This window comes from Oncorhynchus nerka, linkage group LG18 (assembly GCF_034236695.1).
Source record: "Oncorhynchus nerka isolate Pitt River linkage group LG18, Oner_Uvic_2.0, whole genome shotgun sequence".
NCBI lineage: Eukaryota > Metazoa > Chordata > Actinopteri > Salmoniformes > Salmonidae > Oncorhynchus > Oncorhynchus nerka.
In genome coordinates, this window is record NC_088413.1 from 30,477,059 (window position 1) to 30,500,301 (window position 23,243).

General features: G+C 42.5%; 1 protein-coding gene across 1 annotated transcript; it reads right to left on the bottom strand.

Annotated features, from left to right (window-relative positions):
• Nucleotides 1–441: 441 nt before the first annotated feature.
• On the bottom strand, nt 442–21,566 carry LOC115146545 (zinc finger protein 583-like). The gene is made up of 5 exons (XM_029688632.2): nt 21,459–21,566; nt 6,372–6,519; nt 5,028–5,945; nt 4,522–4,652; nt 442–3,715 (listed from the first exon to the last, which is right to left on the bottom strand). The coding sequence occupies exons 3-5, from the start codon at nt 5,284–5,286 to the stop codon at nt 2,555–2,557; spliced, it is 1,551 nt and encodes a 516-aa protein (XP_029544492.2). The 5' UTR covers nt 5,287–5,945; nt 6,372–6,519; nt 21,459–21,566; the 3' UTR covers nt 442–2,554.
• Nucleotides 21,567–23,243: the final 1,677 nt, after the last annotated feature.

Below are 23,243 nucleotides of genomic sequence, written 5' to 3' on the forward strand. Positions count from 1 at the left end.
ACCACTGACGCAATGTTGACGTTCAGGCTCATTTTTCAAAATAAAAGCCTGAAACTATGTATTGTGACACTAGATACATTAGGGAAGCCATAGAAAAAGGAATCTGGTTGATATCCCTTTCACTGCTCAATAGGGACGCAGAGGTTTCTAAATAAGAGTCACTTCCTGATTGGATTTTTCAGGCTTTCGCCTGCAATATCAGTTCTGTTATACTCACAGACAATATTTTTACAGTTTTGGAAACTTTAGAGTGTTTTCTATCCTAAGCTGTCAATTATATGCATATTCTAGCATCCTGTCCTGACAAAATAGCCCGTTTACTTTGGGGAAGTTATTTTTCCAAAAATGAAAATAGTGCCCCCTTGATTCAAGAGGTTATTAATGAAATACGAGCGCTATAATAGGTGTGTTGGAAAAATGAAAAGCTCCTGATACTCATCATTCATTCATTATGAATACGATTTATTTGATTTCATTCTTCATTAATGTAACCACAATGTTCAGTTGAAATGACAGATGCACTCACCAACAGTAGGGACATCTTATTGATAAAATATATAACAAATGTACTTGGGCTAATTCACCATCTGATGAAGTGGAAACTCAAAGGGGCAGATTCAGACTTGGAAATGTACGACTTTCCTATGCACTTCTGAAGCGTCAAATCAGACTGACAGCTAATTACATCAATGCAGCGTAATAGATTCTGCAGTCAAAACATGTTTCAATATGTAATCCAACAATGTTTAGTGGATGTGTGCATCAAAAATTCAACATTCACCTTTTCCTACTATTTCTGTGAAGTCTAGCATACAATTTGATGCATACAGTGGTTTGTACCACACAGAACGCATCGAAACTGCAAGGCAAACACAGCACTCCATTGGAAATGAATGTACTTCTGATGTACCAAAACGCAATGATGCTGTCGATGTCCGTATTTGGTATTCAGAGTTACCTTATTCAGTCGCGTAACGTGCTCTGCAGGTGCGGTTACCTTGCCTGCTCTAAATACATTTCATTCAACCGCTGAAAACCCTCCCACTTGCTGTCCAACAGATTTTCTTGTGGAGTTTCCATTCAACAGGGTTTTCAGTACATGTATTTTAAGCAATCCCTTTAAATACGCGGTACCTTTTTAGTTAGAACTTTGTCAACATACTCACTAGAATATATCGACAGAACGGGTTCAGAATATTAGGGATCAATGAAAGAAAGCCATCTAAATATATGCATATTCGCCTCCGTTTCAGCACCAATTGTTAGATTTAAAAAATACTCTGATCTTGTAGATTATTTAGGGTAAGGAAAGTATTTATGAATCACAAAAAAACAGGTTTGGAGAGCCTTTACACGCAAAATATTGATCCTGAAAGTTGCCATATTCAAGTTCAATCAATGAGATATTGGAAGGTGAGAAAATTGTACAATAGGGGTTCAAGAATATTCCTATAAATACATTATCCCTCACTAATCATGGAATTGTAGGCTAATGACTGGTCCAGTAATCATGAACCAGGCTCCATGTTTAAACTGCTAAGTGTGGTCTCAGTTCCATAATGATTTAAAATAGGCTACATGATCCAAATGATTGCAGAACGTAAGCCTAATATGAGCCACTAATGCTAGTGACTCTCTGGAACCATTTACAAGGACGTGACAGAGGAAAGAAAGGTAAATAGAATGGCAATGGAAGGATGTGAAACGTAGGCTACAAATTGAAAGAAACTAACACTAAAGTGACAGTTATAAATTAATGTGGGTATTACTGGCAGTGGTTCCATTTTAATGGATAATATTTAACATTATAAACTGTAAAAATTAAAAATAAACTGAGAAAAGCCTAGGCATATAATTAAAACCATCTATAGCGCATAAATCAACTTGGTAGGTTCGGCGCTCAGAAGCCTATAGCTTGGGTCACCAAGCTAATCTAACATTAATCTAACAGTTAATGTAATGTCTTAAACTTTGCAGCATTACCCAATGATGTCTATAGGCTTACTCAATCACTGCAAATGGCAGATGTGCGCTTCAGGCGCACCATTCCATATAAGCTATATCTCAAAGCCATAGCCTACCAGATAGTTTGGTTAAAAACAGTGATTCATATTGAGAGTTGAGAAATAAATGTAATACCTACGGAAAGCTGAGACCCTCATCTCTCCAACAGTCACAACAGTGGGCCTATTTGCTTTTAAAACTGTCATTTTTTTGCAATTTGATTTGCATTTCACTCTCCTCTCCCATTCACTCAGAGTCCAGAGAGAGAGAGTGTGGTATGGAGGATGGATGAGATGTTTCGGATAATAGCAGCGAGTCTATTTAAATATAAAAATGTGGAACTTGAAATTGAATGTCATTGTCAATACACCTGCATTTTCAGAATGCAACACTTTATAATTTTAACTAGAGCGCTGAGTATCAGGTTATTAGCGAATTGAAGGCCGTTAGCAAGTTTGGCAGGCTTATAACGCCCATCAGCGCCATTCATTTACAGAGCGCAGTTTTGGAGTAGCCAAGTTACCGTGAGTCACGTGGAATTAAACTGGGGTCATGACTCGTGACCGCTAGTCTGGGGGTAATACTGGGCCCTCTCTCCCGTGTGGACCTTTAGGTGCATCTTCAGCTGGTGCTGGTGGGAGAACCTCTTCTCACACTGGGGGCAGCTGTAGGGTTTCTCCCCTGTGTGGACCCTTTGGTGCCTCTTCAGGTTGCAAGTCTGGGCAAAGCTCATGTGACACTGGCTACAGCTGTAGGGTTTCTCCCCTGTGTGGACCCTCTGGTGGATCTTCAGGTTCCAAGCCTGGGAGAAGCGCATTTGACACTGACTACAGCTGAAGGGTTTCACCCCTACGTGGACCCTCTGGTGGATCTCCACCTTCTGGGGGCAGTTGAAGCCTTTGTTACAGAACATGCAGAAGAACCGTTTCTCTTTAGTACCGCCTGATGTTGCTCCCCCTTCCCCAGCCTGGACTCTAGCCTTGTCGTTTGAGTTCAATACTTGATCGAAAAGGATGCGGCCGTGTGAATCGGAAGGTGCCATTGATGTGGACACTGGGTCGCGGTCCCTGCGCGCGTGTAAAGGGGAGTGGGTTGCGATATTTGGATTTGGCTCTAAACTTTCCCTGTAGTCTAAGAAGTCACTAGTGTTGCCCTGCGACTGTCCTTCTCCTAAGTGAGTCTGGTCTGCATTCCATGTCAGAGGATCGTCACCCTCCTCTTTCACAGTCACCTCATCTACAACCAGACCATCCCCTTTCTTATCTAGGAACCCTTCAGAGTATACACTACTACTGTACTGGTTCCAGTCCCCTCTTATTGGATTAGTATCTAAGCCCACAGGCACGTCACCAGGTATCATCTCTGTCTCTGTAGCGTAGGAACAGGTCGGATCATTGCCAGTCTGTAACGCTTCACCTGAATCCCGATGGGACAGAACCGTCCTATGGCTCCGGTTACCGTAAAGTAAATACTCTGAGCGGGGAGTAGGAGGACAGCCCAGTCTCCTCAGCCTCGTTAAAGTCTCGGTCTCAGACTTGAGGACGGCGTTCGGCGTCCTACTGATGTCCCTGGGCTGCGCTGGGGTGGTGGTGGGGTCCTCTGTGACTACATGGGGCGCTCCAGTCTGGATGTCGCTGCTGTGTTGTGGATCCTCCTCTCCTTCAGACCTCTCCTGCTTGACTCCAGGACCTGCAGCCTCTGTATCTGCAGACTGACACAATAGGAGAGGCTATTATCGTTACATGAGTTGAATTAGATAAAAATGTAATAGGGAAGTCTCATAAGCTCCTATGGACAGGGCCGTGCACAGACCCCCCAAAATGCCTCTGTAGCACAAATAAATAAATAATGAACATAAGCCTATTTATTTCTGCAACAACTGAATCATCACAAATTGTAAGCAAGCTAGTTACAGTAACTCCTAAAGAGATGACTGGCATCGGGAAAAGAGGTTGGGCTATCAGCTGATTATTGGTGTTGATGATTGATGTAAATCTGCTAGTTAGCTAGCTCGATTTATTTTACTGATTGTGATTAACCTCTGTATTTCTGCCTCTCTCTGCTGCTCGTATCAGCCAACCAAATATTGACGATGATGTAGGCTAAATCATGTGTGATCAAGTGTTAATCAAGTGTTAATAAAATGTTATGCTGCTGTGGCAGCACTGTTGATATTTAATAGCAATCTCCGTACAGGAAAGACTGGGAAATAGACGCAACCGGGCGTGCGCAAGCTCTGTACAGGGCAGATCAACAGGCGCAACCAACAGGGCGTGGGGAGGGGGGTGGCGAGCTCGACACAACTTGCGGTCAATGGGTTCCCGAACAACAATGACAAAAAAATATTTTGGAGGAAATTATACCACCACCCAAAAGAGCCCTATCTGTGCACGTGCCTGCTTATGGCAGATACATGAGGATGTACATGTAAGCAAGTGAATAGCCGAGGGGAGCCTTCCTGAAACAAACGGGCCACATTTAATTGACTCATTTTCAATTCAAAATTATTTCACTAACCTCTATCACAATAACGTTCTGGGTTGAGGTTCCACTCCCCTCATCAACATTGATTGGTTGGTCATTTCTCCATGTATTGTGTCTCGCTGGCTTCACAAAGCTCCTGTGGCCTCCAGTGAGATTTCCTTCAACTGAGAGAGAGTGATTGGGAGGAAAAGAGGTGGTTAGGTTACTTACTGTCAATGCTCAACACTATATAGTGGATGTAATGTAACACTTCTCATAAGTTCTTGATATAGGCCTACTATTTATTGATATATGTATTATGTTCCATGCATCATATATTTTTAATTGAGTAAATAATGGGGAAAACAGTAAATCAAGAATCTGGTTAGAATATGATATTATGTCTTTGCGCAAGTTAGATAGTAATCAGGGGACTGGGGGAATTATTGCATACTTTCCAAAAACTGACCAAAACTAAATTATGGGTAACACATCTGAACACATGTGTAGTAGGGAACGGAGTGACAAGCCCCGCAGCATCGGCCTTCTGCGAAATGTACCTCTTGCCATTCCTCTGTATCGGTCGACGAGCTTGACACTACTGGGACGACTGGCGAGGACGCGCTCCCGTGCCACCTTCAGTTCTTGTAGCTGTAATTTCCTCCGCAATGCCCTGTTTTCTTTCTGGCTTTGAGTTATTTCCAAACGAAACACTGCATAGTCGTCGTCTACGAGTTTACAGATCTCTGCCACGGCTGCATTCGCTAGCACCTCCATGATGGAGGCTATTTGAGTGTGGAAAACCATACAGTTAGCCATAGCTAACCTTAGCAGCTAGCTAGCGTCACCTATATACTATCTATCAACCAAGTCCTGTCTCCAACGCAAATTAAATACTACATGGGGTAAGTATGTGATGCTGTGCAGATAAATTAGTCATATTTTGAATTCCATGGTGTTAATAAACCTCTAAATAACAACAAGAAAAACGCTAACGTGGAAATAGTTATTGGTCATGGTTTACTTCCGTTTACACTGAAGAGAAAGGATGTTATTGGTTGGCGTCATAGCTTAAAGGGTGTAGCTAAATGAAAACGATGTGCGTGCTGTTCTTTGAATTACGGAAATGTTTTACATTACACATTAAATCTCCTATTCATGATCAGTATCTTTAAAGCTCAGAACAGAAAAAAAATGACTAGCTGGAACTCGTCTGAGCGGTCGGCTATGAATGCCCGCAACCACTAGTACTAAAGTTGTATTGATTTCATTTTATAAATGAAGAACAGTAATAAAAAAATATAGGCGGGTGCATCACTACTCCCATCGAAGATATATTACTGAATGTAGTCTATTTCTACCTGACCTTGTTCCCCCATCTTTTGTCCACTCAGCAGATCAATGCTCTCTGGTCAGTCTTCTATTGTCTCCTCTTTGACTAGTAGCAGATCAGGCTTCCCATCCTCCATGTCTACTGACTGTAAGAGATACAGAGTGAGAGGATGTTGGATCAAGAAATCTGATATGAGCACTCTGCTATGGAGCATCTTCTGATTGGGCAATGAGGGACTGCTATGATTACTATGCAAACATGTTAGTTGATTTGATACTTTGCAAATGTGTTAGTTGATTTGATTACTTGACACTCTTTAATGGTTTGATCATTCAAAGGCATGTACAGACTTAAGACACACTTAATCACGACCTGGGCCCATATCCACAAAGTATCTCAGCGTAGAAGTGCTGATCTAGGATCAGGTTCCCCATCTGTCTGCATAAGTCTTATTTATTATTATCTAAAGGCACTCCTGCTCAGAGTTGTTTCTCTATTAGTCTGCACCTACTGTTTATGAAGCATGTGACAAATTATATTTTATTTTATTTTGAGTTCATAGTGGACTCACCTCAGTGTGTGGCCCTGTGATGCTCAGCTGGTTCCTCTGTGGGTTCAGGAGGAGGTGTAATCTGGTTGTCCTCCATGACCATGGTCCTCTCAGGGTTCCCCAGACCCTCCTCACTCCCCTCCTCCTTCACCAGCAGCACCTCGTCCTCCTGGAAGAGACAGGTGATACAGATTACACAGGACCACACTCCCTCAGGTACGTACACACAGATAATAAACACACTTTAAACATGGAGTGTTTACCCATCCCCACTAGTTTTGAGTCCTATACTGTTACATACTTCATTGTTGTTAAACTATCATGGTGGACATAAATATGATGTCGTGGGTAAATATGAAAAGTCAAAAGTCATCAGACAAACCTGACTATTTATGTGTACAGTAGGTGTTTGTTAATGTGTGGATATGTGTAGGTACATTTAGTAAGTGTATAATGGTTGTTGGGTGTATGCAGAATAGGGTGAGATCAGATGATGTATACTAAAGAGTCTCAATTTAGTCTTAGAATGAAAAGTCCCATTTTGTGTTTATTAAACATAAACAAGTGTTAAATACACCATATGAAAATCACACATACACATCTCAACTAAAAATATGCATGAACTTGTTAAACATTAATAGGCATGAAATCTGAAAATATAGGCATTTGTGAACATCATATAGCCTACACAGTACAAACACAATATTTAAACAGACTTTTTAAGTTTATATACAATTCCTAAATGCAACATTCTACCCAGGAATTTTCAACACTAAAATCTGTTAATCCAATATTCCAAATGCATCTGTGAATCTGTATAGCACTTTATGACATCTGTCGATGTAAAAAAGGCTTTATAAATACATTTGGTTGATTGATTCTGCTGACAACAATGCAAAATATTTTTTCTTTTAAGGGGAATTGCTAAATGTATGTAGATCAAAACATTTAATAAAAACATGTGTGTGAAATGATTACTTTCAGGCCCTTCCCAACATTGCAGAGATAATAATATAAAAAGTATTTGGAATAAATACAAAATGAGTAACAATATATTCTAAACTAAGTGTTTTTGATAGCTTTCAAATGTAGTATCAGGTCCATGTAGAATAAATAACCCTTTACATATATCAAATAGCATTTTTATTTGTCACGTGTCAAATACAACAGGTGTAGTAGACTTTACTGTGAAATGCTTACTTTACGAGCCCTTTCCCAACAATGGGAACAATGGGATAAAAATGGAGAACATTTAGAAAAAAGGAAATGGCAACACAATAAAACAACAGCGAGACTATATACAAGGAGTACCGCTACTGAGTCAATGTGCAGGGATATGAGGTAGTTGAGGTAATATGTAGGTAGGGGTGAAAGGGACTAGGCTAGATGGATAAGGATAGATAATAAACAGAGTAGCAGCAGCATATGTTGAAGAGTGTAAAAGTGTTATTTTGTGTTGGAGTGTCAGTGTAGTTAATGTCAGTGTAGTATGTGTCAGTGTGTGGGTAGAGTCCAGTGAGTGCACATAGAGCTGGTGCAAGAGAGTCAGTGACTGAGTGCAAATAAAAAGGTGTCAATGCAAATAGTCAGGATATGGAAAGATAAACAAAGTGCTCGATCCTCCAATGAACAGAAATAGGACAGCACCCCGGTAAATAAACTTAATGCCACGTAGGAGAGGAGATGGTGCTAAATTACTTCTCCAAAGAGAGACATATTGGATAGTCCACTTGGGCACTCTTGCCCCAGCAGGCCTGAATGAAGAAAGTTATTTTTCGTTGTATGTTTTTGTAGTAGTATATAAATAGGCCAAACATTTAGGTAATGACATCGTTACTGAAGAAGGGCTCATACCAGAAATACTCGTGCTGCAATAAACATTGTCAGGGTAGCCATTTGATTAACTGTTCAGCAGGGCTTTCCTCTGACATCGCTTGGTATAAAGGTCCTGGGTGGCAGTGATGTACTAGGCCGTACGCACTACCCTGTGTAGGTCGGATGCCAAGAGGTTGCTTGGGCGGTATGTAAATCAGAGTGGCTCCACGGTGCCTGGGATGATGATGTGAGCAATGACCAGCCTTTTAAAGCATTAGGAAGTGATCTTCATGGTTTCAATTAGGAATGGATGTGAATAGCAGTTGAACTGTTGTGGTTTTACAAGACAAGAATATGCACAACTTGTGAACAGTAGTTAAAGCATTATAAATATGCAATATAAATAGGATATATACACATGAATGAATAACCATAGCATTACACTATTATAACAACTATAAACAGGGCTATAAACATAGCAGTATAACATTAACCTAAATAATAAACACTATATTTACCAATACAAGCAATAACAGTGCACTTGTGCATAACCCCCTGTGCAACCAATGCAGTAGCAGGCACTTACACTGGACAGAAACATAAAAGCAACATGTAAAGTGTTGGTCCCATGTTTCATGAGCTGAAATAAGATCACCAAAATTTTCCATGTGCACAAAAAGCTTATTTCTCTCAAATTTTGTGCAGAAATTTGTTTACATCCCTGTTAGTGAGCATTTCTCCGTTGCCAAGATAATCCATCCACCTGACAGGTGTGGCATATCAAGAAGCTGATTAAAAAGTATGATCATTACACAGTTCTGGGGACAATAAAACACCACTCTAAAATGTGCAGTTTTTTCACACAACACAATGCCACAGATGTCTCAAGTTGAGGGAGCATGCAATTGGCATGCTGACTGCAGGAATGTCCACCAGAGCTGTTACCAGATAATTTAATGTTAATTTCTCTACCATAAGCCGCCTCCAACATAGATTTAGAGAATCTTGCAGTATGTCCAACTGGCCTCACAACCGCAGACCTCGTGTAACCACGCCAGACCAGGACCTCAACATCTGGCTTCTTCACCTGCGGGATCGTCTGAGACCAAAAACGCAGACAGCTGATGAAACTGTGGTTTCACACAACCAAATAATTTTTGCAGTAACTGTCTCAGGGAAGCTCATCTGTGTGCCCCTACCTTTTTGTGTAAGGTATCTGTGACCAACGGATGCATATCTTTATTCCCAGTCATGTGAAATCCATACATTATGGCCTAATGAATGTATTTAAATTGACTCTTTTCCTTATATGAACTGGAACTCATTAAAATCTTTGTTGCATGTTGTGTTTTATATTTTTGTTCAGTGTATATATAGACAATATGCATAGCAGTATTCGCAACACACTTACATTACAGTTTGGTAGTATAGTAGAAAATATGTCTGCAAGCTTATCAAAATAACTTTAAGTAATTAGTGGTAATTATTATTACACAGCACGTCAAACCCCCCAATAAGAACCCATACAACTTACATTTCGATTTACACACGACATTCAGGTATTCGGGTTAATGTCCACAATAAAAACTCAGAAAAACATGTATTCTTCCTTCGCACATTGATAACACTCTTTTGGATACTGGAACATCTTCACTGTAGCCAGGTCAGTATCAGGCAATACGAAGGACCATGAAAAAAAAATGGTCTGAAAAATAAAAGAAATCTGAGCGGTTGGCTGTGAATGCCCTCATCCGCTAGTACTTAATGCTGATTAAGGATCTGACTCACTACAGGCAAGAACAAGGCAGATGTTTTATTGGCTCATTATGTTATAATGCTGTTATTGCATCAAATGGTTGTTTAATGCAACAGAGTAAGGGGTTGTTAGAACACTCATTTGTGTGTGTTCTACCGAGGATGGGACTCTAGAAGATTTACAATGTATTTGGGTGAAACGGCATTCCAGAACATGAGTTAATGTTTCTGTACTGGGCTACCAGGGGGAGATGGCTCCAATATGGAGTTGGGGGGCCAGACACTGGTCTCTACACAATGAGAACTGTTTTTACAGCAGATACTGTCTGCTGTGAATTATAAGTATCTTTCATACAGATCTTAACCTTGTGACCCATTCCAAGATGGCGTAGCACTCAGATGTCTTGTCGTGTCGTGTCCCTTGTATATATTCTTTTTTTTAACATATTTTTCTTCGCATATCTTTTAAAACATTTTTCTAAACCTCAACATCTAAATACTCTCCTGCCTCACCCAATGTAGCGTGGATCTGCTTTCTTTTCTAAAGTACCTCCAAGAAGCCAACCAGCTAACTAGCTACTAGCTACAAGCTATTTAGTCATTGTTAGCCATTGCTAGCGGCTTTTACCTTCTGCACAGCCAGACAGTTTTTTTAGCCTGGATAGTACTCGCCAGTCTAGCTTCCCTTTCCCATCCACCGCTGCCCCCTGGACACTGTGATCACTTGGCTACATAGCTGATGCCTGCTGGACTGTCCATTAATCACGGTACTCCATTCTGTTTGTTTATGTTTTATCTGTCGGCCCCAGCCGCACTCAGGCTCTGTGTGTAGTTAATCCGACCCTCTCTGCCTAGTCAACGCCATTTTACCTGCTGTTGTTGTGCTAGCTGATTAGCTGTTGTTGTCTCACCTACTGGTTTAGCTAGCTCTCCCAATCAACACCTGTGATTACTGTATGCCTCGCTGTATGTCTCTCTCAAATGTCAATATGCCTTGTATACTGTTGTTCAGGTTAGTTATCATTGTTTTAGTTTACAATGGAGCCCCTAGTTCCACTCTTCATACCCCTGATACCTCCTTTGTCCCACCTCCCACACATGCGGTGACCTCACCCATCACAACCAGCATGTCCAGAGATACAACCTCTCTTATCATCACCCAGTACCTGGGCTTACCTCCGCTGTACCCGCACCCCACCATACCCCTGTCTGCGCATTATGCCCTGAATATATTCTACCATGCCCAGAAATCTTCTCCTTTTATTCTTTGTCCCCAACACTCTAGGCGACCAGTTTTGATAGCCTTTAGCCGCACCCTCATACTACTCCTCCTCTGTTCCGCGCGTGATGTGGAGGTAAACCCAGGCCCTGCATGTCCCCAGGCACCCTCATTTGTTGACTTCTGTGATCGAAAAAGCCTTGGTTTCATGCATGTCAACATCAGAAGCCTCCTCCCTAAGTTTGTTTTACTCACAGCTTTAGCACACTCTGCTAACCCTGATGTCCTTGCCGTGTCTGAATCCTGGCTCAGGAAGGCCACCAAAAATTCTGAGATTTCCATACCCAACTATAACATTTTCCGTCAAGATAGAACTGCCAAAGGGGGAGGAGTTGCAGTCTACTGCAGAGATATCCTGCAAAGTAATGTCATACTTTCCAGGTCCATACCCAAACAGTTCGAACTACTAATTTTAAAAATTACCCTCTCCAGAAATAAATCTCTCACTGTTGCCGCCTGCTACCGACCCCCCTCAGCTCCCAGCTGCGCCCTGGACACCATTTGTGAATTGATTGCCCCCCATCTAGCTTCAGAGTTTGTTCTGCTAGGTGACCTAAATTGGGACATGCTTAACACCCCGGCAGTCCTACAATCTAAGCTAGATGCCCTCAATCTCACACAAATCATCAAGGAACCCACCAGGTACAACCCTAAATCTGTAAACAAGGGCACCCTCATAGACGTCATCCTGACCAACTGGCCCTCCAAATACACCTCCGCTGTCTTCAACCAGGATCTCAGCGATCACTGCCTCATTGCCTGTATCCGCTACGGATCCGCAGTCAAACGACCACCCCTCATCACTGTCAAATGCTCCCTAAAACACTTCTGTGAGCAGGCCTTTCTAATCGACCTGGCCCGGGTATCCTGGAAGGACATTGACCTCATCCCGTCAGTTGAGGATGCCTGGTCATTCTTTAAAAGTAACTTCCTCACCATTTTAGGTAAGCATGCTCCGTTCAAAAAATGCAGAACTAAGAACAGATATAGCCCTTGGTTCACTCCAGACCTGACTGCCCTCGACCAGCACAAAAATATCCTGTGACGGACTGCAATAGCATCGAATAGTCCCCGCGATATGCAACTGTTCAGGGAAGTCAGGAACTAATACACGCAGTCAGTCAGGAAAGCAAAGGCCAGCTTCTTCAGGCAGAAATTTGCATCCTGTAGCTCTAACTCCAAAAAGTTCTGGGACACTGTGAAGTCCATGGAGAACAAGAGCACCTCCTCCCAGCTGCCCACTGCAATGAGGCTAGGTAACACGGTAACCACCGATAAATCCATGATTATCGGAAACTTCAACAAGCATCTCTCAACTGCTGGCCATACATTCCTCCTGGCTACTCCAACCTCGGCCAACAGCTCCGCCCCGCAGCTACTCGCCCAAGCCTCTCCAGGTTCTCCTTTACCCAAATCCAGATAGCAGATGTTCTGAAAGAGCTGCAAAACCTGGACCCGTACAAATCAGCTGGGCTTGACAATCTGGACCCTCTATTTCTGAAACTATCCGCCGCCATTGTCGCAACCCCTATTACCAGCCTGTTCAACCTCTCTTTCATATCGTCTGAGATCCCCAAGGATTGGAAAGCTGCTGCAGTCATCCCCTTCTTCAAAGGGGGAGACACCCGAACTGTTACAGACCTATATCTATCCTGCCCTGCCTATCTAAGGTCTTCGAAAGCCAAGTCAACAAACAGATCACTGACCATCTCGAATCCCACCGTACCTTCTCCGCTGTGCAATCTGGTTTCCGAGCCGGTCACGGGTGCACCTCAGCCACGCTCAAGGTACTAAACGATATCATAACCGCTATCGATAAAAGACAGTACTGTGCAGCCGTCTTCATCGACCTTGCCAAGGCTTTCGACTCTGTCAATCACCATATTCTTATCGGCAGACTCAGTAGCCTCGGTTTTTCTGATGACTGCCTTGCCTGGTTCACCAACTAATTTGCAGACAGAGTTCAGTGTGTCAAATCGGAGGGCATGCTGTCCGGTCCTCTGGCAGTCTCTATGGGGGTGCCACAGGGTTCAATTCTCGGGCCGACTCTTTTCTCTGTATATATCAATGATGTTGCTCTTGCTGCGGGCGATTCCCTGATCCACCTCTACGCAGATGACACCATTCTGTATACTTCCGGCCCGTCCTTGGACACTGTGCTATCTAACCTCCAAACGAGCTTCAATGCCATACAACACTCCTTCCGTGGCCTCCAACTGCTCTTAAACGCTAGTAAAACCAAATGCATGCTTTTCAACCGTTCGCTGCCTGCACCCGCACGCCCGACTAGCATCACCACCCTGGATGGTTCCGACCTAGAATATGTGGACATCTATAAGTACCTAGGTGTCTGGCTAGACTGTAAACTCTCCTTCCAAACTCATATCAAACATCTCCAATCTAAAATCAAATCTAGAGTCGGCTTTCTATTCCGCAACAAAGCCTCCTTCACTCACGCCGCCAAACTTACCCTAGTAAAACTGACTATCCTACCGATCCTCGACTTCGGCGATGTCATCTACAAAATAGCTTCCAACACTCTACTCAACAAACTGGATGCAGTTTATCACAGTGCCATCCGTTTTGTTACTAAAGCACCTTATACCACCCACCACTGCGACCTGTATGCTCTAGTCGGCTGGCCCTCGCTACATATTCGTTGCCAGACCCACTGGCTCCAGGTCATCTACAAGTCCATGCTAGGTAAAGCTCCGCCTTATCTCAGTTCACTGGTCACGATGGCAACACCCACCCGTAGCACGCGCTCCAGCAGGTGTATCTCACTGATCATCCCTAAAGCCAACACCTCATTTGGCCGCATTTCGTTCCAGTTCTCTGCTGCCCGTGACTGGAACGAATTGCAAAAATCGCTGAAGTTGGAGGCTTTTATCTCCCTCACCAACTTCAAACATCTGCTATCTGAGCAGCTAACCGATCGCTGCAGCTGTACATAGTCTATCGATAAATAGCCCACCCAATTTTACCTACCTCATCCCCATACTGTTTATATTTATTTACTTTTCTGCTGTTTTGCATACCAATATCTCTACCTGTACATGACCATCTGATCATTTATCACTCCAGTGTTAATCTGCAAAATTGTAATTATTCGCCTACCTCCTCATTCCTTTTGCACGCACTGTATATAGACTCTCTTTTTTTTTTTTTTTTTACTGTGTTATTGACTTGTTAATTGTTTACTCCATGTGTAACCCTGTGTTGTCTGTTCACACTGCTATGCTTTATCTTGGCCAGGTCGCAGTTGCAAATGAGAACTTGTTCTCAACTAGCCTACCTGGTTAAATAAAGGTGAAATAAAAATAAAAATAAAATCTGTTGTTTGTCATGTAGACTGAAGGAGGATGGACTTTGCTATAAAATGTTGTGGCTCAAACCAGCTTGTTGAGTTTGCAGTGATCACCTCCAGGGGTGATTACCGACCAGCTCCATTACTGCAGTAATAATAATAAAGTTGGATTGTTTTGAAGAAATCTAAAAGTCTCTCCTTTTGATGACAATAATTACACCACAGTAATTGTGCAACCAACTCACTCAGGTGCGTCGCTATATTACATTTGACATTATCCGTAAGCTTGCGTTCATTTGCACACAAAGAAATCATACAATGATGGAAAGACCTGTGTGTTGTCTTTGTTAATGAGGACAGAGAAGAGCTCCAACTTCTTAATCATAGCCTTATTTTTGTCCCGCACATTGAATATAGTTCCAGAGAGTCCCTGTAATAATTTTTTTTTTTTAATAAAAAAAAATCCTAGATTCAGATCATTCAGGCGAGAAAAAACATCACCCAGATAGGCCAGTCATGTGAGAAACTCGTCATCATGCAAGCGGTCAGACAAGTGAAAATTATGGTCAATAAAGAAAAGTTTAAGCTCATCTCAATTTAAAAAATGTGTCAATACTTTGCCCATTGATAACCAGCGCACTTCTGTATGTTGTAAATGTGTTACATGGTCGCTGCCCATATCATTGCATAGTTCAGAAAATACAAGAGTTCAGGGCCTTGCTTTAACGAAGTTAACCATTTTCACTGTAGTGTCCAAAACGTCTTTCAAGCTGTCAGGCATTCCCTTGGCAGCAAGAGCCTCTCGGTGGATGCTGCAGTGTACCCAAGTGGCATCGGGAGCATCTGCTTGCACACGTGTTACTACTCCACTACGTCTCTCTGTCATGGCTTTTGCGCCATCAGTACAAATACCAACACATCTTGACCACCAAAGTCCATTTGATGTCACAAAGCTGTCCAGTACTTGTCCTGGTTTGCAGAAGAGGATGTCTTCCTTAATTGACCCCCCATAAAAGTAACGGACATATACCAGGAGCTATGCCAGGCCCGCCACGTCTGTTGACTCGCTTGTATGCGAAGCAGTAATTGTTTTAAAACATCTCCTTCCATGTCACTGATGCTTCGTGAAACAGTGTTGTTTGATGAAGGCATTGTCTATAGTTTTTCTGGCCTTTCCCCCCAGCATTGTCCCAGCCATATCAGCAGCAGCAGGAAGAATTAAGTCCTCCACAATAGTATGGGGCTTGCCTGTCCTAGCCACTCCGTAGCTCACCATATAAGAAGCTTCTAGCCCCTTCTCATTAATGGTATCTGTTGCTTTTATACACGTCTTACTACTGTAAAGTTGTCTTAATTCTTGCTCAAAAAACTCCCGTGGCTTATTTTTCAAATTGGCATGTTTTCTTTCTAAATGTTTGCTCAAGAGTGAAGGTTTCATTGAGATGTGATAGTACTTTTGCACATACACTATCGTTTAAAAGTTTGGGGTCACTTAAAAATATCCTTGTTTTTGAAAGAAAAGCACATTTTCTGACCATTAAAGTAAATCAAATTGATCAGAAATGCAGTGTAGACATTGTTAATGTTGTAAATTACTATTGTAGCTGGAAAAGGCTGATTTTTAATGGAATATCTACACAGGCATACAGAGGCCCATTATCAGCAACCGTCACTCCTGTGTTCCAATGGCACGTTGTGTTAGCTAATTCAAGTTTATCATTTTAAAAGGCTAATTGATCATTAGAAAACCCTTTTGCAATTATGTTAGCACAGCTGAAAACTGTTAAAACTAGCCTTCTTTAGACTAGTTGAGTATCTGGAGCATCAGCATTTGTGGGTTCGATTACAGTCTCAAAATGGCCAGAATCAAAGGACTTTCTTCTGAAACTCGTCAGTCTTTTCTTGTAAGGGGGTAGTAGCTCTTCGGCTGCATCAGATTCACAACTGTCAGTGTCCATGATAGCTCATCTTAACAACAAATGTGTAATTACTGATGCTAGCATTGGATGTGCTCGTGGAAGCAGAACAACTTGTGTCAACTAGCAGTACTACCAGTAGAGAAGGTATGTGTCTCTTTGGACGTGGGCCTTACTTTTTAAAAACCATTGATCAATTTGATCAGTTTGGTGGAATTCCCACGAGAGAGTAACGGTTCATGTGATTGGATGTTAATTACTTGTCTAGTCTACCTGTAATTAGTCTAGTCTACCTGTATTTAGTCTAGTCTACCTGTATTTAGTCTAGTCTACCTGTATTTCACATGGTGTTGTTATTTTGCTGAACACTAGAATTGATTTTTGGCAGTGAAAAGAGGTTACTCGGGTGAGAAAAAATCTCACCCAAATGTATAGCCCTGTTGGAAAATATAAATGGACTGTATGAAAATGTGAAAAAGTGTGTTAGCAAGAATGGAGTAGAAAATAATAAAATACAATACAATAGAAAGACTTTATTGCATCTACATCACCTCAGTTAGGTAAATATTCAACTGTCCTTTATCTAGCCAAGTATTACTGATAAACATGAGCCTGCAACTTATCTCTCCAGCGTTGCACTTCATCATTTATTTCCTTACGCGAAGGGTTCTGGAGGAACTGCAGCCCCCCTGATAAATTGAAACACATTTGCCTAAGTTATAGAATTACTGATGTTTGTTCAAAAATAAACAAAATCATTCAGAATAGCCTACTACACCATGACAATTACTATAATTTAGCAACAGAGGATCATTGGCTTCTTTTTTAAATAGCCGAGCTTTGGATTGCACCCCAATAACAAGGGATAGCCTATAGTCGGGAACGCGCGGCAAATCTGTCAGTGAAAAATCAGCACGCAGACCAAACAGCAATATTTCAAATACAATCGAGGGGAAAAACACAGGTTGGAAAGCAATGCCTCCTGCTGAAAAGAGAATACTTTTCTGTATGCTACCAAAATATTTGATCAACTTCCAAATATTGTTTTACAAAAAGAGAGAGAGGCTTTTGGCATGAGCGCATCGACAATCACCAGCGAGTGACCTGTGCATCGTTGGGTGACTCAATGAAACTGGAAAGCATTTTTAGGACTATAATTTCCTCCTCATATTGTTGCCTATATACACACACCTAGACTATTGATGGATTCAAGACAAGGTGGTTTTTATTGATCTCAGATTCTCGGTTTGAAAGTGAGAAAGTAACCTGACATTTAGATAATTTGTGCAGAATAAAAATTAAAAAAAATAAAAGATTCTGCCAAAGTCTCCAGTCATGTAAATTGCATGAAATGCGTTTATAAAAGGCCAACATTTTCTTGGACCCTAGTCTACTAAAAATGTTCCCCGTGTGTGCAACTTCTAAGTGCGTCTACTCTACTGCTCTATGCCACAACTCAAATGTGATGATATGCATGCAATGCTTTATTATAAACGTGATTTTTTCCTCATGTATTCTGGTACCTTAGAACTCCCCAGGTCACCCCCCTCTCGGGCTCACTTTGTTCTGGTACCTCCCAATTTACAAAGTAAGCACTGAACACTATTCTACTATTGGGCTGTCTTATTTTGTTTTAATAATAACATTACATGGAGAAAAAATAGTAGCACTGGAAAGTAACATCCTGAGTGATAAATTAGAGGCTTTGAATGACTTTGCCAGCAGCTACAGTAAGCTACACATCACTGTCTGAGTTGAGAGCGCTGCTGAGGTGCCCTTTACAGACCATTTCATCCCTTCCATCTGAACATTGACGTGTCATCAACAATCATGCATGTCAGTTCAGTGCACACAGTTTAACAGAGAAAATGCAATATTTGGGAATATATTTCGTAGAACAGACATGCTGTATTAGGCTATGTCATCTCTAAAACAGAATCCATATGACTGAAATCCATGGCAGTGACTGAGAACTTTATGGAACTAACGTTATACATGGGCTTTTCTGCTGGTGTATCCTGAGGTATCTCCTCTCTGAGAACCCCTTCCCGCAGTGCGTTCGGATGAACAGCCTCTCTCCAGGTTCATCTTCAGCTGGTGGGAGAACCTGTAGGGCAGCTGTAGGATTTCTCCCCTATGTGGACTGTCTGGTGCCTCTTCTGGTTGGAAAAGTGGGAGGAATTGGCCCTGCACAGATGGCAGCAGAATGGTTTCTCCCCCGTGTGCATCCTCTGGTACATCTCCACCTGTTTGGTGAAACTGAAGGCTTTCTCACAGAATGAACATGGGAAGCGCTTCTCTTTGCCACCGGATCTGATGATAGCATTACTGCTACTGTAATTTGTGTAGCAATTTGGTGTTGAGGCACTGGCATTGTCTGAGGTCTGGTTTAACACTAGGAGAGTGTGAGGAGGACAAAGGCCAGCAAATGTCTGTATTGTCGCAGGGTCCATGTTCCAGTTGATGGATCCTTAAGGCGGCAGGCTGAAGGCAGCACCGTTTAGTGGGTTAACCTGAGGCGCCGCCAGTCTCTCTGAATCACAACTATTAGGAGCAGGATGGAGCATCTTTAGCCGAGTCAGTATCTGTTCCCTCCCCATGCATACGGACACCTCCCCGTCCCGCAGACCAAATTTACTCCTTGCCCTGGTACTCAGCCCATCCTTTGTCATGGAGACTAAGTTCAGTTGTTGTTTTGTGTTCGACTGTTTCTGGTTGTGGTGTTGATACCCAGACCAGAGTTGAGGACGCTGTCTTATCCACTGACTCCCACTATGTCGCTTCTGGTCCTGTCTTGCTCAGTGATGTCCTCCCCAAGGCCCTTGGCTGCACCCATCTGGGTCTGGGAATCCAAGATGGCCACCCAGTCTCCTCTTTTAGCCTCCAGCCAAAACCACCATCAGAGAACTCTACATATACAGTTGAGTCAATGTTTGTTTAAATATCTAAACAAGTTTTATTAATTTCATTGTATGCCCATTAGTAATATAATAGTAATAACATATGCCATTTAGCAGACACTTTTATCCAAAGTGACTTAGTCATTCGTGCATACATTTTATGTATGGGTGGCCCTGGGAATTGAACCCACAACCATGACTGTGCAAGTGCCATGCTCTACCAACTGAGCCATACATACAGTGCCTTCAGAAAGTATTCATACCGCTTGACTTATTGTGTTACAGCCTGAATTCAAAATGTTTTAATATATTTATTTTCTCACCCATCTACACACAATACCTCATAATGAATGACAAAGTGAAAACTGTTTCAAATATATTGAAAATTAAATGCAAAAATCAAATTTACACCCAAGCACCCATTGGTGCGGCTGGCTTCCGGGTTGGATGCGCGCTGGTTGGGTTGTGTATCAGAGAACGCATGACTTTCAACCTTCGTCTCTCCCGAGCCCGTATGGGAGTTGTAGCGATGAGACAAGATAGTTTCTGCTCTGACATGCACTGTCAACTGTGGGACCTTACACTGAGTGTACGAAACATTAGGAACACCTCTTTTCATGATATGGACTGACCAGGTGAATCCAGGTGAAAGCAATTATCCCTTATTGATGTCACCAGTTAAATTGACCTCAATCAGTGTAAATGACGGGGAGGAGACAGGTTAAAGAAGGATTTTTAAGCCTTGAGACATTAATTGTGTATGTGTGCCATTCAGAGGGTAAATGTGCAAGACAAAAGATTTAAGTGCCTTTGAAAGGGGCATGGGAGTAGGTGCTAGGCGCACCGGTTTGAGTGTGTCAAGAACTGCAACGCTGCTGGGCTTTTCACACTCAGCAGTTTCCCGTGTGTATCAAGAATGGTCCACCACCCAAAGGACATCCAGCCAACGACAGGTCATTGATGAAACGGTAGAAAGGAGGAGGCTGACAAATTGTGCAGCGCAACAGATGGGTCAACTGACAGTCCAGTACAACATTGGTGCCCAAAGAACCACAAAATAATAAATAGCTCATAGTACCTTGATACAAAGGGGTAATGGCAGCCGACAACCTTACAGAGTTCCACTTCTTTCAGCAAAAAACAAGAAACTGCGGCTGCAGTGCAGTAAGGAACAAAAAAAAAAAAGACACTGGAGAATTGGAAAAACATTGCCTGGTCTGATGAATCCCTGGTTCCTGCTGTTTTACACTGATGGGAGGACTACGGTATGGAGAAAACATGCATCCATCATGCCACGTGTCAACATTGCAGACTGGTGGTGGTGTGATGGTGTTTTCATGGCACACATTTAGGCACTTGATAAAAGTGGAGCAACGTTTGAAGCCACAGGATATCTGAACATCGTCGCCAATCAGGTGCATCCCTTCATGGCAGCAGTGTATCCATCTGTGAATAGATTTTTTTCCAGCAGGATAATGCCCCATGCCACAAGGCTAGGATTGTCCAGGAATGGTTCCACAAACATGACAGTGAATTCAGCTTATTGCAGTGGCCTGCCCAGTCACCAGTTCTCAAACCAAGTGAGTTTCTGTGGGATGAGATGGAACGAGCTATTCAGAGTAGAGATCCACTACCAGCCAACTTGACACAACTGTGGGAAGCATTGGAGTCAACATGGGCGAGCATCCCTGTGGAACGCTTTCGACACCTTGTAAGTCCATGCCCTGACGAATTGAGGCTGTTCTGAGGGCAAAAGGGGGTGCAACTCAGTATTAGGAAGTATACTGTTTTGTACACTCAGTGTATATAGACAGGTGTGTTTCTTTTTAAATCATGTCCAAACAATTGAATTGGCCACAGGTGGACTCCAATCATGTTGTAGTGACATTTCAAGGATGATTGAAGGAAATTGGATGCACCTGAGCTCAATTTGGAGTGTCATAGAAAATGGGTGTGAATACTTATGTAAATGAGATATTTCTGTATTTCACTTTAAATAAATGTGAAAAAATACTAAAAACATGTTTTCACTTTGTCATTATGGGGTATTGTGTGTAGATGTGGAATAAGTCAAGAGGTATGAATACTTTCTGAAGACACTGTACATTAAGTTCTGTATATGTATTTCTCCCTTACCTTGCTTCCCCATCTTTAGTCCACTCAGCAGATCAATGCTCTCTGGTTCATCTTCTATAGTCTCCTCTTTGACCAGCAGCAGATCAGGCTTCCCATCCTCCATGTCTACTGACTGTAAGAGATACAGAGTGAGAGGATGTTGGATCAAGAAATCTGATATGAGCATCCTGCTATGGAGCATCTTCTGCTTGGGCAATGAGGGATTGCTATGAGTACTATGCAAATGTGTTAGTTGATTTGATTACTTGACACTCTTTAATGGATTGATAATTCAAGGGCATGGTCCCACACTTAAAATAAACTGGGCCCATATCCACAAGCTGATCAAGGATCAGTTCCCCACCTGTCTATAGTCTTATTCATTATGATCTAAAAGGCTACAGCTATCCTAGATCAGCACTCCTACTTTGGAGAGACTTTGTGGATACGGGCTCTGACCGAATACCATTCAACCAATAGTTTACAGTGGGCTCACCTCAGTGAGACTGTGCTGCTCAGCTGGTTCCTCTCTGGGTTCAGAAGGAGGTGTAGTCTGTCCTCCATGACCATGGTCCCCACAGGGTTCCCCAGACCCTCCTCACACCCCTCCTCCTTCACCCGCAGAACCTCTGGACCCTCCTCCTCCTGGAAGAGACAGGTGATACAGATTACACAGACATACACTCCCTCAGTTACACACACACATAATAAACACACTTTTGTGTTTACCCATCCCCACTATATTTGAGTCCTATACTGTAGTTACAGAATGACATAATTGTTGTTAAATCCATCATGGTGGACATAAATATGTTGGGAATAATAAGTCAGCTATGATAAGTCAGACAAACCTGACTAAACTATTTTGATGTGTACAGTAGGTGTTTGTCAGTGTGTGTGAGCAGGTAGGCATATTTAGTGTATATTGGTTATAAAGCGCTGTCAGGATGCAGAATAGGGTGAGATCAGTTACTGTCTTACCTCAATTAGCCACGAAATCCCTAGTTTGAAAGCGACAAACAGTTTTCTGGAAGCTGTGCTGCGCCATTTTCCCTACATTTCTCCCCACGTGGACCAGCCCCCTAGCAATTCGAGTTCCAGCCAATGACATTCACCCCCTCGACGTTTGAGTGATAGCTAGCAAGAATCACACACAGCAGAGCAAGAGAGAGAGCAATGACATGAATTGAACATACACTATATATACAAAAGTATGTGGACACCCCTTCAAATGAGTGGATTTGGCTATTTCAGCCACACCCGTTGCTGACAGGTGTATAAAATCAAGCACGCAGCCATGTAATCTCCGTAAACAAACATTGGCAGTGGAATGGCGTTACTGAAGAGCTCAGTGACTTTTATTGTGGCACCGTCATAGGATGCCACCTTTAAAACCAGTCAGTTCGTCAAATTTCTGCCCTGTTAGAGCTGCCCCGGTCAACTGTAAGTGCTGTTATTGTGAAGTGGAAACATCTAGGAGCAACAACGGCTCAGCCGAGAAGTTGTAGGCCACACAAGCTCACAGAACGGGACCGCTGAAGCACGTAAACATCGTCTGTACTCGGTTGCAAACACTCACTAATGAGTTCCAAACTGCCTCTGGAAGCAACATCAGCACAATAACTGTTTGTTGGGAGCTTCGTGAAATGGGTTCCGGTGGCCGAGCAGCCACACACAAGCCTAAGATCACAATTCGCAATGCCAAGTGTTGGCTGGAGTGGTGTAAAGCTTGCCGCCATTAGACTCTGGAGCAGTGGAAATGCGTTCTCTGGAGTGATGAATCATGCTTCACCATCTGGCAGTCGA

Coding starts and splice junctions, on each gene's coding strand:
- LOC115146545 (XM_029688632.2), bottom strand. CDS start 5,286: ATGGCTAACTGTATGGTTTTCCACACTCAAATAGCCTCCATCATGGAG. Junction 4,653..5,027: donor ATACAGAGGAATGGCAAGAG/GTACATTTCGCA, acceptor ACTCTCTCTCAG/TTGAAGGAAATCTCACTGGA. Junction 3,716..4,521: donor AGAACGTTATTGTGATAGAG/GTTAGTGAAATA, acceptor CTATTGTGTCAG/TCTGCAGATACAGAGGCTGC.